General features: G+C 37.6%; 1 protein-coding gene across 6 annotated transcripts in view; it reads left to right on the top strand.

Annotated features, from left to right (window-relative positions):
• Positions 1-15,110, top strand: part of Rb1cc1 (RB1-inducible coiled-coil 1) — a 61,742-nt gene that overhangs the window by 32,009 nt on the left and 14,623 nt on the right. For all 6 annotated transcript variants that reach the window (XM_011238341.3, XM_011238338.3, XM_006495443.4 and 3 more), the window contains 4 exons: positions 1,064-1,167; positions 1,424-1,550; positions 1,634-3,525; positions 14,288-14,453. In XM_011238341.3, coding sequence (XP_011236643.1) covers positions 1,064-1,167; positions 1,424-1,550; positions 1,634-3,525; positions 14,288-14,453 — 2,289 coding nt within the window. The remainder of the gene's footprint in view (positions 1-1,063; positions 1,168-1,423; positions 1,551-1,633; positions 3,526-14,287; positions 14,454-15,110) is intronic.

Genomic DNA, 15,110 nt, shown 5'->3' on the forward strand with positions numbered 1-15,110 from the left:
TTTGTAGACCAGGCTGGCCTCGAACTCAGAAATCCACCTGCCTCTGCCTCCCGAGTGCTGGGATTAAAGGCGTGCGCCACCACACCCAGCAAAGGTGTGAGTTCTTTACCACTACTCATCCAAGAGCTCAGAGTAGGCTGGCATCATCAGTGGCAGTTTTATATTTTTTTCTGTTTTTCATTTTATCTTTTTGTAGTCTTCCTTCTGTCTGTTGCTGTTTCATCCCATTGTCTCCATGCCGCTTCATTATTTGAGTCAGAGTAGCTTGAGTCTTCAGTAAATCTTCCTTAAAATTAAACATGAAAATGCCATCTGATAGATTATAAAGGCAGCTAGCTGGGTTTATTAATTTTTTTAAATGGAAAAAACATGTTTCATGATCAAAGAAATTTAGGAAATGGTATGTCCTTCCACCATATTAAGTTGTCAATCTCAAACAGGTTTCTGCATGGTAGTATTTCTTAAGAATGCACAGTTGTAACTAGAATTTACATACTCATTTATCAATGAACCTATTTTATGAAGATTATCCTGACATATTTAAATCTTCTTGACTAGTGATTAAGATAATCAGAGTTACTTTTAAACGGTACCAATTCTTGCCAGTATTATAAAAAAATAATTAGTAGGTCTTTACAATTCATTTTTCATTTAGAATTAAAGTTTGAATTCTTCAAAATGAGAGGAGCAAAGAAAAAAAATTCTCCCTAAAGTGCACCAACAAAGTTTACTATAGAGGCATTTTGTGACCATTCTGCAAGTCAAGGGAAAATTGGAGAATAATGTATTTAGTGTTGATGGAATACTAGAATTTCTGTCAAATGGTGCTAAGACAAAAAGGAAAGAACAAGTTTATTAGTTACCACCAAGAAGCTCAGTTTCCAGACTAGTGTGCCCTGGCATATTTGCATGGTCTTTTGCTTAAGTCTATTAATTAGTATCCTCTCTTAATTGTGAAGAGATCATTTGATATGTTTTTGGCAGTCTCTTATAGTGGATTTAATTATCTCAAGAAATCATAAATTCATCCTTTGTATTGGTAAACTTTTTTTTCCATTTATAGACTCAGAAGCCTCGAAAATTTGACTGTGAACTTCCAGATATATCATTAAAAGATTTACAGTTTCTTCAATCATTTTGTCCTTCAGAAGTGCAGCCATTCCTCAGGTAACAGCCACGAATACTTTTGAATTGAATTGATCTTAAAATGATGAAAGTTATGATTTGCTTTCTAATGGCTTCCCTAGCTTGTTATACTGTTTTTGTTGTTGTTGTTGTTTTGTTTTTTAATGAGTGTACAAGCTTCTTTCACTTTGCTTCTCCATGCTTAAGAAGGACTGACTATGCTGTTCATTGTTTTTAAGAGAATGAAACAATATGTTTGCAGTTTGTTAGAAACTAAAAATCTGTCATTCTTTTTCAGGGTCCCCTTACTTTGTGACTTTGAACCTCTACACCAGCATGTACTTGCCCTACATAATTTGGTAAAAGCAGCACAAAGTTTGGATGAAATGTCACAGACTATTACAGATCTCCTAAATGAACAAAAGGCAAATTAGTTGTTTTAAATATTTTTATGAATATAAGATGTTTGCACTGTTACAGATTTTAAGACTTTAACTCTGTGTTTCAGGTATCCACAAGTCAGGCATCCCCACAGTCAGCTGCTTCTCCAAGAATAGAAAGTACAACAGGCATTACAACCACTACCTCACCAAAAACTCCTCCTCCACTAACTGTTCAGGACACCTTATGTCCGGCAGTGTGTCCCTTAGAAGAATTATCTCCAGATAGTATCGATGCTCATACATTTGATTTCGAAACCATCTCCCATCCAAACACAGAACAACCTGTTCACCAAGCTTCTATAGACTTGGATTCATTAGCAGAAAGCCCTGAGTCTGACTTTATGTCTGCTGTGAATGAGTTTGTGATAGAAGAAAATTTATCGTCTCCAAACCCTATAAGTGATCCACAAAGTCCAGAAATGATGGTGGAGTCACTTTACTCTTCAGTCATCAATGCAATAGATAGTAGGCGTATGCAAGACACAAGTACACGTGGAAACGAGGGCTTTGGGGATCGGGCTGCTCTACATGTCCAGCTGGAGAAATGCAGAGCTGCTGCACAAGACTCTCACAGCAGTATACAAACCATCAAGGACGATCTGTGCCATTTCAGAACATTTGTACAAAAAGAACAGTGTGACTTAGCAAATTATTTAAAATGTACAGCTGTAGAAATAAGAAATATTATTGAAAAAGTAAAATGTTCTCTAGAAATAACACTAAAGGAAAAGCATCAGCAAGAACTCCAATCTTTAAAAATTGAGTATGAATGTAAACTTGATGCTCTAGTAAAAGACAGTGAAGAAAATGTAAATAAAATTTTAAAATTGAAAGAAAATTTAGTATCCCTTGAAGAGGCTTTACAAAATAAAGACAATGAATTCACTTCGATTAAACATGAAAAGGATGCTATTGTCTGTGTGCAGCAAGAAAAGGATCAGAAGTTGTTAGAGATGGAAAAGATAATGCATACTCAACATTGTGAAATTAAAGAACTGAAGCAGTCACGAGAGATGGCATTAGAAGACCTGAAAAAGCTGCATGATGAAAAAATCGAGTCATTGAGAGCTGAATTTCAGTGCTTAGAACAAAATCACCTGAAGGAATTAGAGGACACACTGCACATCAGGCACACACAGGAGTTTGAGAAAGTTATGACAGACCACAATATGTCTTTGGAGAAATTAAAAAAAGAAAATCAGCAAAGAATTGACCAGATGCTAGAATCTCATGCCTCAACTATTCAGGAAAAAGAGCAACAGCTGCAGGAGTTGAAACTCAAAGTTTCTGACTTGTCAGACATGAGATGTAAGTTAGAGGTTGAACTTGCACTAAAGGAAGCAGAAACAGATGAGATAAAGATCTTGTTGGAAGAGAGCAGAACACAGCAGAAGGAAATGCTGAAGTCTTTACTTGAACAAGAGACCGAAAACTTAAGAACAGAAATAAGTAAACTAAACCAAAAAATTCATGATAATAATGAGAGTTACCAGGTGGGTTTGTCAGAGTTAAGAGCTTTAATGACAATTGAAAAAGATCAGTGCATTTCAGAGTTAATCAGTAGACATGAAGAAGAATCTAATATACTTAAGGCTGAATTAGACAATGTTACATCTTTGCATCGCCAAGCATATGAAATAGAAAAAAAACTGAAAGAACAAATAGTTGAATTGCAGACTAGATTGAACTCAGAATTGAGTGCTCTTGAAAAACAGAAAGATGAAAAAATAACCCAACAAGAAGAGAAGTATGAAGCACTTATCCAGAACCTTGAGAAAGACAAGGAGAGACTGGTCAAGAACCACGAGCAAGACAAAGAACACTTAATTCAGGAGCTTAATTTTGAAAAAAACAAAGCTGTTCAAACTGCACTAGATGAATTTAAGGTGGAGAGAGAACTTGTTGAGAAAGAGTTATTAGAAAAAGTTAAACATCTTGAGAATCAAATAGCCAAAACGTAAGTATTAAGTTTAGAATGTAATTTACTATTTCAGACGTATGTGTTAATTATAATACCTTGATTGGTTGCTTTTCTGGGATATTTTCAAAAAGTGAAAAAAATTAGAATAATATTTATTACAAACATGAAAATAACATTATGCAAATTTATTATTGCTGGAGCTAGGTGTGATAGCTTATACCTGTAATCCAAGTACTTGGGAGGCTGAGGCAGGAGGATTGCTTTGGAGCCAATCCTGGGCTACAGAGTGAACTAGTTTTAGGCTAGACTTTGCCTTAAGAAGAAAACAACAAATCAGTTTCAGAAAAATGTTTTAAAACACGTGATTTGTACCTTTACTAAATTTTTCAGTTGAAACTGCTTTTCTTTTCGTTATTGTTTTAGAGTTATGTCGATGGGAATATACAGAATGGTCCTCACTATTGCTTTCCTGATACTACAATTTCATTTTTGTTTTCTCTGGTTGGAAAACTAATGTTTTTAAATTCCATACTTTTTGCTTGTGTGTTTTTTACTTAATTTTTGTAATGTCTGATTTTGTTGTTGTTGTTGTTGTTTTGTTACCACAGATGGGTTTGGTATTTTCATTTGGCGGTAGGATTTTACACAGTGTGGTAATCTATTGTTTAGTCCTACCATTAGTTCTCAGCGTGAATATTGTATTGTGCGTGCATATATGTGTGTGTGTATGTATGTATGTATGTTTCTGCCTGTGTTGTAATGCTGATTTTAAAATAGCTCTTTTTGTATTTGTGTGAAGTGAGAGCCTTGTGGAAATAGAACTTGAAGACAAAATGTAAAAACGCTGTAATGACTGAAAAAGCTCATTAAAGAACTGGATGGTAAACTGGTAATAGCCGAATATATTAAGGAATTATTGCAGTGGCTATGCTATAAAACTGAGTTTAGTTCTTAGTACAGCATGGACTAGTTCAAGTTTATTCTAGGTAACAGGATCAGGATCAGTAGATCGAGCCTTATAAAGACAAAGCAATCAAATGAAAGGAAATTTTAGCCTTTCCAACTGACCTTCCAAGATTCTTGTTCATAGCAAGGTAGAGTGATAAGAAACCAAGAGTAGGAGATGAAGAATTTGATCCAATATTGAGAGAGATCAGATTGTAGGAGTGGGAAATTTTCTCCAAACTGACTTACAAACGTCATGCTACAGCTGAGCAATACAAGCTTTGACAAGAATACTTGTCAAGGTTGGAGTCTAAAGGGCCTAAAAGAGACTGACTAATGTTTAGTGAGACTTTGTCAAGCTCTAAGTGAAATATCAAGACATCCTCTGAAGTACCCACCAAAGTTGATTCTCCATGGCTCACTGGAAAGCTGCCACAGTACTCAAGAACCTTTTAAAAGCAGCAAATACTGGCTTAATCTACAACATAAAATGAGTAGTTCTCAGTTACCTGTGAGGAATTTTTTGTGAGACGACCGGCTACAACCACTTCTGGAGAATAGGACGGGGGCTCTCTTGTCTCCCAAACCTTGAAGGTGTTCTTTTATTGGCATATTTGAAGCTCTTCAAGGGATTTGGGGAAATGTAGAATCTCTGCCTTGAAGTATGTATGAGATTGCAAAAGAGTTGGTAGCAGTGTTGTGGGGGAGCACAGTCTAGCATTGTACCCTGTTTTAAACTTAGTAGTCAGATGTCAATATTTCTTTATTCATATTAAAATAAATAAATAAAAACACTTCAAATAATATCATTTGTTTCACATGATGCAACTTTTGTCCCACATATGCCTGAGATTTCCTTACCCTCTCTATTTTCAAAGGTAAGACTCAAATTGCTGTTATTGTATCCTTCCTTGATAGAACATTTGTCCCCTTTTTGTTTTGTTCAAATCACTGCCATTCTGTAGGTTAAAAGCTGAAAAGAAAATAGAGCATAACTACCGTTGTTTTACCTTACTTCATAAACTGTAAAAGTAGAAGAAGGAATTATAAAACCTTAAGAAGCATCAAAGAAAACTTACAAAAAGCCATTAAAAAATAAATGCCTTAGGGTGGGTAGATTTAATTACTAGCCTTTATTTCTGTAATTACTCTTGCAACTGATACTGAGATATATATATATATATCAGTTGCAAGGGTAAATATATATATATATATATATATATATATATATATATATATACATGCATGCAGCTTCCTTCTATTATCTACTCCATTCATTATCTTAGCCGGTTCTTTGTGTGGTGGTTACTTTTCCTGACAGGCACGACCCAAATCTTTGTAAGGAGACTACCATTTACTTCTATATTACAGTTGCCAAAATGGTTTTGTTTTGGTTTTTTTTTTTTTTTGTTTTGTTTTTTTGTTTGTTTTGGTTTTTCGAGACAGGGTTTCTCTGTGTAGCCCTAGCTGTCCTGGAACTCACTTTGTAGACCAGGCTGGCCTCGAACTCAGAAATCTGCCTGCCTCTGCCTCCCAAGTGCTGGGATCAAAGGCATGCGCCACCATGTCCGGTGCCAAAAAGTTTTTAATTTAACTTTTTAAAAAGTATCTAAACCCAGAGTTTTGTACATGCTAGGCAAGTACACCACTGAGCTATAATTCTACTCTTAGGTGGTATAGTTTTTCATTAGTTTTCTTTTTTTTTCCATTTTTTATTAGGTATTTAGCTCATTTACATTTCCAATGCTATACCAAAAGTCCCCCATACCCACCGACCCCCACTCCCCAACCCACCCACTCCCCCTTTTTGGTCCTGGCGTTCCCCTGTACTGGGGCATATAAAGTTTGCAAGTCCAATGGGCCTCTCTTTCCAGTGATGGCCGACTAGGCCATCTTTTGATACATATGCAGCTAGAGACAAGAGCTCCGGGGTACTGGTTAGTTCATATTGTTGTTCCACCTATAGGGTTGCAGATTCCTTTAGCTCCTTGGGTGCTTTCTCTAGCTCCTCCATTGGGAGCCCTGTGATCCATCCATTAGCTGACTGTGAGCATCCACTTCTGTGTTTGCTAGGCCCCAGCATAGTCTCACAAGAGACAGCTATATCTGGGTCCTTTCGATAAAATCTTGCTAGTGTATGCAATGGTGTCAGCGTTTGGAAGCTGATTATGGGGTGGATCCCTGGATATGGCAGTCTCTACATGGTCCATCCTTTCGTCTCAGCTCCAAACTTTGTCTCTGTAACTCCTTCCATGGGTGTTTTGTTCCCAATTCTAAGAAGGGGCATAGTGTCCACACTTCAGTCTTCATTCTTCTTGAGTTTCATGTGTTTAGCAAATTGTATCTTATATCTTGGGTATCCTAGGTTTGGGGCTAATATCCACTTATCAGTGAGTACATATTGTGTGAATTTCTTTGTGAATGTGTTACCTCACTCAGGATGATGCCCTCCAGGTCCATCCATTTGGCTAGGAATTTCATAAATTCATTCTTTTTAATAGCTGAGTAGTACTCCATTGTGTAGATGTACCACATTTTCTGTATCCATTCCTCTGTTGAGGGGCATCTGGGTTCTTTCCAGCTTCTGGCTATTATAAATAAGGCTGCTATGAACATAGTGGAGCATGTGTTCTTCTTACCAGTTGGGGCATCTTCTGGATATATGCCCAGGAGAGGTATTGCTGGATCCTCCGGTAGTACTATGTCCAATTTTCTGAGGAACCGCCAGACTGATTTCCAGAGTGGTTGTACAAGCCTGCAATCCCACCAACAATGGAGGAGTGTTCCTCTTTCTCCACATCCACGCCAGCATCTGCTGTCACCTGAATTTTTAATCTTAGCCATTCTGACTGGTGTGAGGTGGAATCTCGGGGTTGTTTTGATTTGCATTTCCCTGATGATTAAGGATGTTGAACATTTTTTCAGGTGCTTCTCTGCCATTCGGTATTCCTCAGGTGAGAATTCTTCAGTTCTGAGCCCCATTTTTTAATGGGGTTATTTGATTTTCTGAAGCCCACCTTCTTGAGTTCTTTATATATGTTGGATATTAGTCCCCTATCTGATTTAGGATAGGTAAAGATCCTTTCCCAATCTGTTGGTGGTCTTTTTGTCTTATTGACGGTGTCTTTTGCCTTGCAGAAACTTTGGAGTTTCATTAGGTCCCACTTATCGATTCTCGATCTTACAGCAGAAGCCATTGCTGTTCTGTTCAGGAATTTTTCCCCTGTGCCCATATCTTCAAGGCTTTTCCCCACTTTCTCCTCTATAAGTTTCAGTGTCTCTGGTTTTATGTGGAGTTCCTTAATCCACTTAGATATGACCTTAGTACAAGGAGATAGGAATGGATCAATTTGAATTCTTCTACATGATAACCGACAGTTGTGCCAGCACTATTTGTTGAAAACTCAGTCTTCTTTCCACTGGATGGTTTTAGCTCCCTTGTCAAAGATCAAGTGACCATAGGTGTGTGGGTTCATTTCTGGGTCTTCAATTCTATTCCATTGGTCTACTTGTCTGTCGCTATACCAGTACCATGCAGTTTGTATCACAATTGCTCTGTAGTAAAGCTTTAGGTCAGGCATGGTGATTCCACTAGAGGTTCTTTTATCCTTCAGAAGAGTTTTTGCTATCCTAGGTTTTTTGGTTTTGTCCCCTCTATTACTCGACATGGTAGTGTACCTAGAGTCATCCCAGAAAAACTGTGATGTATTAATAATTTTTCTGTCCTTATTCTACTAGACAGTATGAAATTAAACCAGCTATATAGCAGATAACATTTTTACTTACTGGTTCAGTGGGCTCAATGGCCAATTAATAACATAATTTTAAAAATGCTAGGGGAAAGGGTCATACATGTATTATGCCATGTGTAGATATCACATGTGTAGATATGTTTGACACAAGCCTCTTTTATTTACATTCACTACTAAATACTCAGAATAGTTATCCTGCAAGCCTCCAAGGATTCTTATATTTCTACTTCTCATGTTACCAGTAGTATGCTTGGATTACAGAGGTATGCTACCACACTTGGTTTTATATAGTTTCTGGGGGATTCCTACCTAAGTCAGCATGCATGCTTATGTGGCAAGTACTCTACCCACGGGGCAGTCTCACTTACCCTCAAGAATTGCTTCCTGTAGAAGTAAATTACTTCTAAGTAAGCATAGGCAAAATTTCTGTTGCTTTTCTTTGGAATAATATTTGTACCAATTTTGAGTTCTGCTATTGTGACATAACTGGAAGAATTGTCGCAAAATGGTCTTAGGCTCAGAGCTCTACGACATTTGGACTTTACCACATCCACGCAAAATGGCCCTCTTATACTATGAATCTAAAGTATTCCTTAAGTTGCCTTGCTCAGGGTGCTTTATCACAGCAACAGAAAAGTAACTAATATAGACAGTACTCTATGCAAAACAGCCATGGTCTCTCATAGTAATTTAGGAGATTATTGTAGTAAGGTTTTTAGTCTATACAGGGACCAAGTAGAGCACTTGATGATAAACTTGGCAAAAGGAAAATACTGATTCCCTATCTATAGGGTCTGAATTATGATTTTCCTATGGCATGCTGCAGATTTCTATGTATTGTTCATTTCTGTTAGCCACACTTCAGATATCTACTCGGGTATGTGGTCTAAGGGTTAAAGAAGCTTATATGCTAATCTAAACCTTATAAAAGAGTGGATTTTGCTTTGTTCCCTGAACAAGTAGACAGTCTTGGTAAATGTTTTTTGTAAATGGCCCAAAACAACATACTTAGGCAGGGATGTGTTACTTCCAAGATTCAGAGGCTTGCCCAGGGGCCTGGAGAAGAGAGCTCAGTGGGTAAGAGCACTGACTGCTCTTCCGAAGGTCCTCAGTTCAAATCCCAGCAACCACATGGTGGCTCACAACCATCTGTATTGAGATCTGACACACTCTAAACACTCTTCTGGTGTGTCTGAAGACAGCTAGAGTCTACTTATATAATAATAGACCTTTTTTTTTGAGAAAAAAAAAGAAAAAGTCTTGCAAGCAATACCTTTTCCCTTTCAGAGGGAATACAGACACTGCTGACTAACCCAAAATATCCATAGCCTTTGTACAAGGCCTGCATATGTCTTGCCCAATCAAGAGATCTTATAATTGTAAATTCACCCTACAAGTCAGGTTTAGCCAGCCATCGCCATTAAGTGTGTTAGATCAGTAAGACAAGCATCTCTGGCAACTCGACCTGGAGGAGGGGAGCATTAATTACACAAGTCTTCAAAGACAATGAAGTATAAAAACCCTTTGTCATTAATAGTAAACTGCTGTGGCATCTGTGCAGCAAGGTCAGCTTCTAATCAAGATTCAAAGCCACACATTTAATGCCTGCTAAAGAGATATTAATAAAATTTGCAGATTGATTTATGGCATGGATCCACAAGCTGGAATCTAGGAATCTGTCCATCTTTATAACATGTGTATTGTCTCTCCTGTTACATACATGCACCCCCAGCTTCCCCATCTTTTCCTTAATTTCAGGAGCATCATGGCACATGATCCCTCTTCTAATGTGGAAGGAAAGTGCCCTTGCTTTTTAACACAGTGGCTACTTACTACCATTTACCTTATTTCATCTCACCAGGTCGATATTCCTACCTCTCCTGACTTGTAGAGTGAGTTTACTCTGATAGGATGTCTTGAGAGGGCACATTTATATTTTATTACAAGACTATATTAGTTACTTTCTTTGCCTACTTTGTATGTTAATCTTTGCCTTAGATATTTGTGTATAGAGACATTATATAAAGAGTTCATAATATCTTTGCTGCCAGGCATCCCTTGTATGACTTGAGATATTGATCCTGCAGGTGTGGGGGCTTCTGATAACAGCTTTATTGCAATGTGCCATGCACATTCTTGTATTTGTTTTCAGTGACTGCTTTTGAAAAGTTGACTAGAACAGAGATCATTAGGTTAACACTTTTATTGTCTGTACCATAACAAGATTTGGGTTCTTGTTCCTATACTAATAGCTTATGTCTACCACATTGGGTGCATTCTCCATCTTATCTTGCCATGTTTTTGCCAAAATCAATTTGAGTAATTGGTGAATGTAAACCTCCTTTGGTTACATTTTTAACGTACTTGGATACCTGGTTTGAAAGTCACGGTAGGTCTGGAAGCAGCTGAATTCTGTGGCAGAATCTTGTGAAGAATCTGAGTTTAGAGAATGGAACCGCATCCCTTTGAAAGAGAAGACTCCTGTGCTGTACGGAACAGCAGCTCCTCAGTATTTACAAAGGCATCTGAGACGTGCCCCAAAGCCCAAGTCATCGGTCCTTTCATAAAAGTTGTGTGGAATGCCCTGATCTACATGTGTTTTACTTTACCACTACGTTATAACTAGTTATAACTAAGCTCAGTATGGTTGCACTTAAACAGAACCACTTAACCTTAGCCAGTATGCATTTAAGTTTGAATTTCAATGTGCCCCTTTATATCACCACTACTACTCCTTTGCCATTTCACAACTTTTTGCTTCCCCCAAGCCAAGAAATGGTAGTTTAGAAAAAGAAAACTGAACAAAAGTTGGTTATTATAGCAACTGTTACTGTTTCATTACTGTGTTAGTTAACTCTTCCATCTCAAGAGGTCTTAGGCTTTATTTTTTACCCCTTTAGCCTTTTCCTCATTGTGCAATATACCTGTACTAATCACTTTTTGGTTCAGGGGATCATAGGCACTTTTCAGAGAGGCTGAGTGTGATAGATTGCTTGACTAGAACTCTCTCCTCTACCATTGTCATCTCAGTCCAGCATTTATTCCGAAACACAGTGATACAAAGACTTAAAAAAACAATTAGAGATGATAGGTATTTGCCCCTGTGCATTCACACCCTCAGTCACACAATTTGAATGATACTGTTTCATTCTTAGTAATACAAACCTCAGCTGCTTATTTGCTACATGTTCTTTTCCTTCTATATAGTATCATTCAGAAAGCATTTTGTTTACAGTAAAATTTGAATGTGTGACTGTTGGCAGTTGTAGCCCCACTTCAGTGCATTCCATACAATGTTCCCCTTGATTATCTAACCTTCTATATTCTAAATTATTGCTATGTACCCTCCAGCTGCACAGGCAGGTCTTTGGTAACTGTACTAGCTAATTAGGATTACCTCTCAGCCCTGCCTATGCCTAGTTTAATTCATTGTTACAGTCCTGAGTCCTTTGTGTTTCTCATTAGCACCTCCTGTATGCAGCTCTGCATACTAGCTTTGATAAAGCTTAAACTTGCACAGCAACTTTCTTTCAGCCCCAAGAAGAAACAAACCCTTCATCTTTTAATGCAGTGTTATATGAAATAGAAGATCACAACCTGTTTGCACTCATAAATCAGACTGTTGCTTAAATGCTTAATGAAGGAGGAATATTTGTCTGCGTGTTGAAGTTTGGGTTAGCTTTATCTGTAAGTTTGGGTGTATGGGTAAAGGTTCCCAGTGATCTTCTGCACAATCTCAATTGCTAGCGTAGTAATTGCACATTGCCACCATAATTATAATAGAAAACTAGGCACGAGCATAAAAACCATAAACTTTTTAACTAACCCTGTTTATAATTTGCACCTCTCTTCCAAAAACATTCCAGTGTCTTTTAAAATCAACCAAATGCACACTGAAAGTTTATTTTCTAATAGCAACACAACAGCCTCTAATTGAGATTGAGACAAGAGCCTTGCCATGCGGCCAGGCTCTCCTGACACTATGTGAACCCCACCGCTGATATGGGTAAGAAAGCTTGCAGTGCTGGGATGAACCACCATGCCTGGTTTGGTTCAATACCTCAAAGGCAATATTTTAGGAATCTTTGAAAGGTTGAAAGCAAATTAAGATCTAAGATTACATGGCGACCTCCAGTTGAACCAGCATCATTTGTTGAAAATGCTATCTTTTTTCCTCTGGATGGTTTTGGCAGCTTTGTCAATGATCAAGTGACCATAACTGTAGGTTTTTTTCTGGGTCTTCAATTCCATTGCTCTACCTGTTTGTTTATCACTGTTGCTCTGTAGTTCAGCTTTGAGGTCAGGGATGGTGATTCTCCCAGAAGTTCTTTTATTGTTGAGAAGAGTTTTTCTGCTATCCTGAGATTTTGTTATGCTAGGTGAATTTGAGATTTGCTCTATCATTGTGAAGAATTGAGTTGGAATTTTGATGGGGATTGTGTTGAATCTGTAGATTGGTTTTGATAAGGTGGCCATTTTTACTATGTTAATCTTGCCAATCCATCTTCAATTTTTCTTCAGAGACCCGAAGTTCTTGTCATACAGATCTTTTACTTGCTTGCTTAGAGTCACACCTAGATATTTTATATTGTGACTATGAATGGTGGTGTTTCCCTAATTTCTTTCTCATCCTGTTTATCATATGTATAAAAGATTTGTTTCAGTTAATTTTATATCCACCTACTTTGCTGAAGTTGTTTATCAGGTTTAGGAGTTCTCTAGTGGAATTTTTGGGGTCACTTAAGTATACTATCATATCCTCTGCAAATAGTGATATTTTGACTTCTTCCTTTCCAATTTGTAGCCCTTTGACCACCTATTATTGTCTGATTGCTCTAGCTAAAACTTCCAGTACTCTATCAAATAGATAGGGAGAGAGAGGACAGCCTTGTCTAGTCCCTGATTTTAGTGAGATTGCTTCAAGATTCTCTCCATTTAGTTTGATGTTGGCTACCGGTTTGCTGTAGATTGCTTTTATTATGGTTAGGTATGGGCCTTGAATTCCTGATCTTTCCAAGACTTTTTAACATGAAGGGATATTGAATTTTCTCAAATGGTTTTTCAGCATCTAATAAAATGATCATGTGGGTTTTTTTTTTCTTTGAGTTTGTTTATGTAGTGGACTACATTAATGGATTACTATCCTTGCATCCCTGGGTTAAAGCCTACTTGGTCGTGGTAAATGATCTCTTTGATGTGTTCTTGGATTCCATTTGTTTATTGAGAATTTTTGCATCAGTATTCATAAGTGAAATTGGTCTGAAATTCTTTGTTGGGTCTTTGTGATTTAGGTATCAGCTTAGGCTTTATAGAATGAAATAGAAAGTGTTCCTTCTATTTCTGTTTTGTGGATTGGAGGCCCTTGGTCATGTGGAGGCTTGATGCCCCAGAGTAGAGGAATGCTAGAGTGGCGAGGCGGGAGTGGATGGGTAAGAGGGGGAGCACCCTCATAGAGGCAAAGGGCAGGAGGGATTTGATGGGGTGTTGAGGTTGGGAGACCTCGAAGGGGGACAGCATTTGAAATGTAAATAAATAAAATAACCAATAAGGAAATAAAAAAGATTACAGATTACTAACCAGTGTGTAGTCATTCACCCGGGCTGGCTTGTGCTTCACTTGGCCATTCTCTTCTGCTCCCTTGCTTACACGACTGCCAAGGTTGACTAAAGTGAATCAGTTTAAGAATACATAGATTTTCTTTGTATGGAGAATTCATTTTTAGCTTCATATTATTTACCACTAGGCATCAAATTGAGCCAAAATCTATTTTATGGATAGCAAACTGTCTCTAAAAAGTTGCCAGGTATGTGTTTTCTCTTCAATTCATAGGGATAGAAAAGATGAATATTGAAGTGCCCATTGGTTTCATAGGTGCAAATGGAAGCCCTGATTATGCCACATTTGTTGCTGTCATCAGTCATGTTACTTCAGATCTTACATACTTCATTGTTTACCTTCAGTCAGAAAGACAGGCTTCATGAATGCAGAAATTCATTTCTCATTATCTTGGGTTTCTGGGAGGTAAATAACCTAAGTCTGATATTTGATATATATTTGATTTTCTCTTACTGTTTTTTAAAAATGTCTTTTCAATTTTTAAGTCCTGCCTTTGAGTCAGCCAGAGAAGATTCTTCAAGCTTAGTTGCGGAACTTCAAGAGAAACTTCAAGAAGAAAAAGCTAAGTTTCTGGAACAACTTGAAGAACAAGAGAAAAGAAAGAATGAGGAAATGCAAAATGTCAGAACCTCTTTGATTGCTGAGCAGCAGGTGTGTTTGAGATCTGAGGAAGCTTGATAGAAACTAGCTGAGCTAGTTCTCTGCAGTTGAGGGTTCTTGTTTCCATTATTTGACCTTCTTTTTTTTTAAGATTTGTTTATTATTATAACTAAGTACACTGTATCTGTCTTCAGACACACCAAAAAAGGGCGTCAGATCTCATTTCAGATGGTTGTGAGCCACCATATGGTTGCTGGGATTTGAACTCAGGACCTTTGGAAGAGCAGTCAGAGCTCTTAAGCACTGAGCCATCTCTCCAGCCCTTATTTGACCTTCTTAATGTTTGATCTTTTCCATAATAAATGCATTTATTCTAAAAAGAAAACTTGTAACAGTGTCACAGGAATGTAGTTAGCACTTTATGTATGAATTATCAATTCACATAGACCTGAAATCTGCTTTTGAGAATTACAGTGTCCTTGGCACAACTTAGTTCACATGTAATTGGGCTTTTCTCTGCAATTCTCACTGTGGTCTTTTATAAAAACACACTCAATTTCAGATTCCCATAATGAATTAGGATCTGAATTAACTGAATTCAAAACCCAGAAGCTAAAAACTTATCCTAAAGCTCCAGTTTGCTTGTTATAAGTTGTGATTATCGCCAGGCAGTGGTGGCACATGCACTTGGAAGGCAGAGGCAGGCGG

Source organism: Mus musculus, chromosome 1 (assembly GCF_000001635.26).
Source record: "Mus musculus strain C57BL/6J chromosome 1, GRCm38.p6 C57BL/6J".
Taxonomy (NCBI): domain Eukaryota; kingdom Metazoa; phylum Chordata; class Mammalia; order Rodentia; family Muridae; genus Mus; species Mus musculus.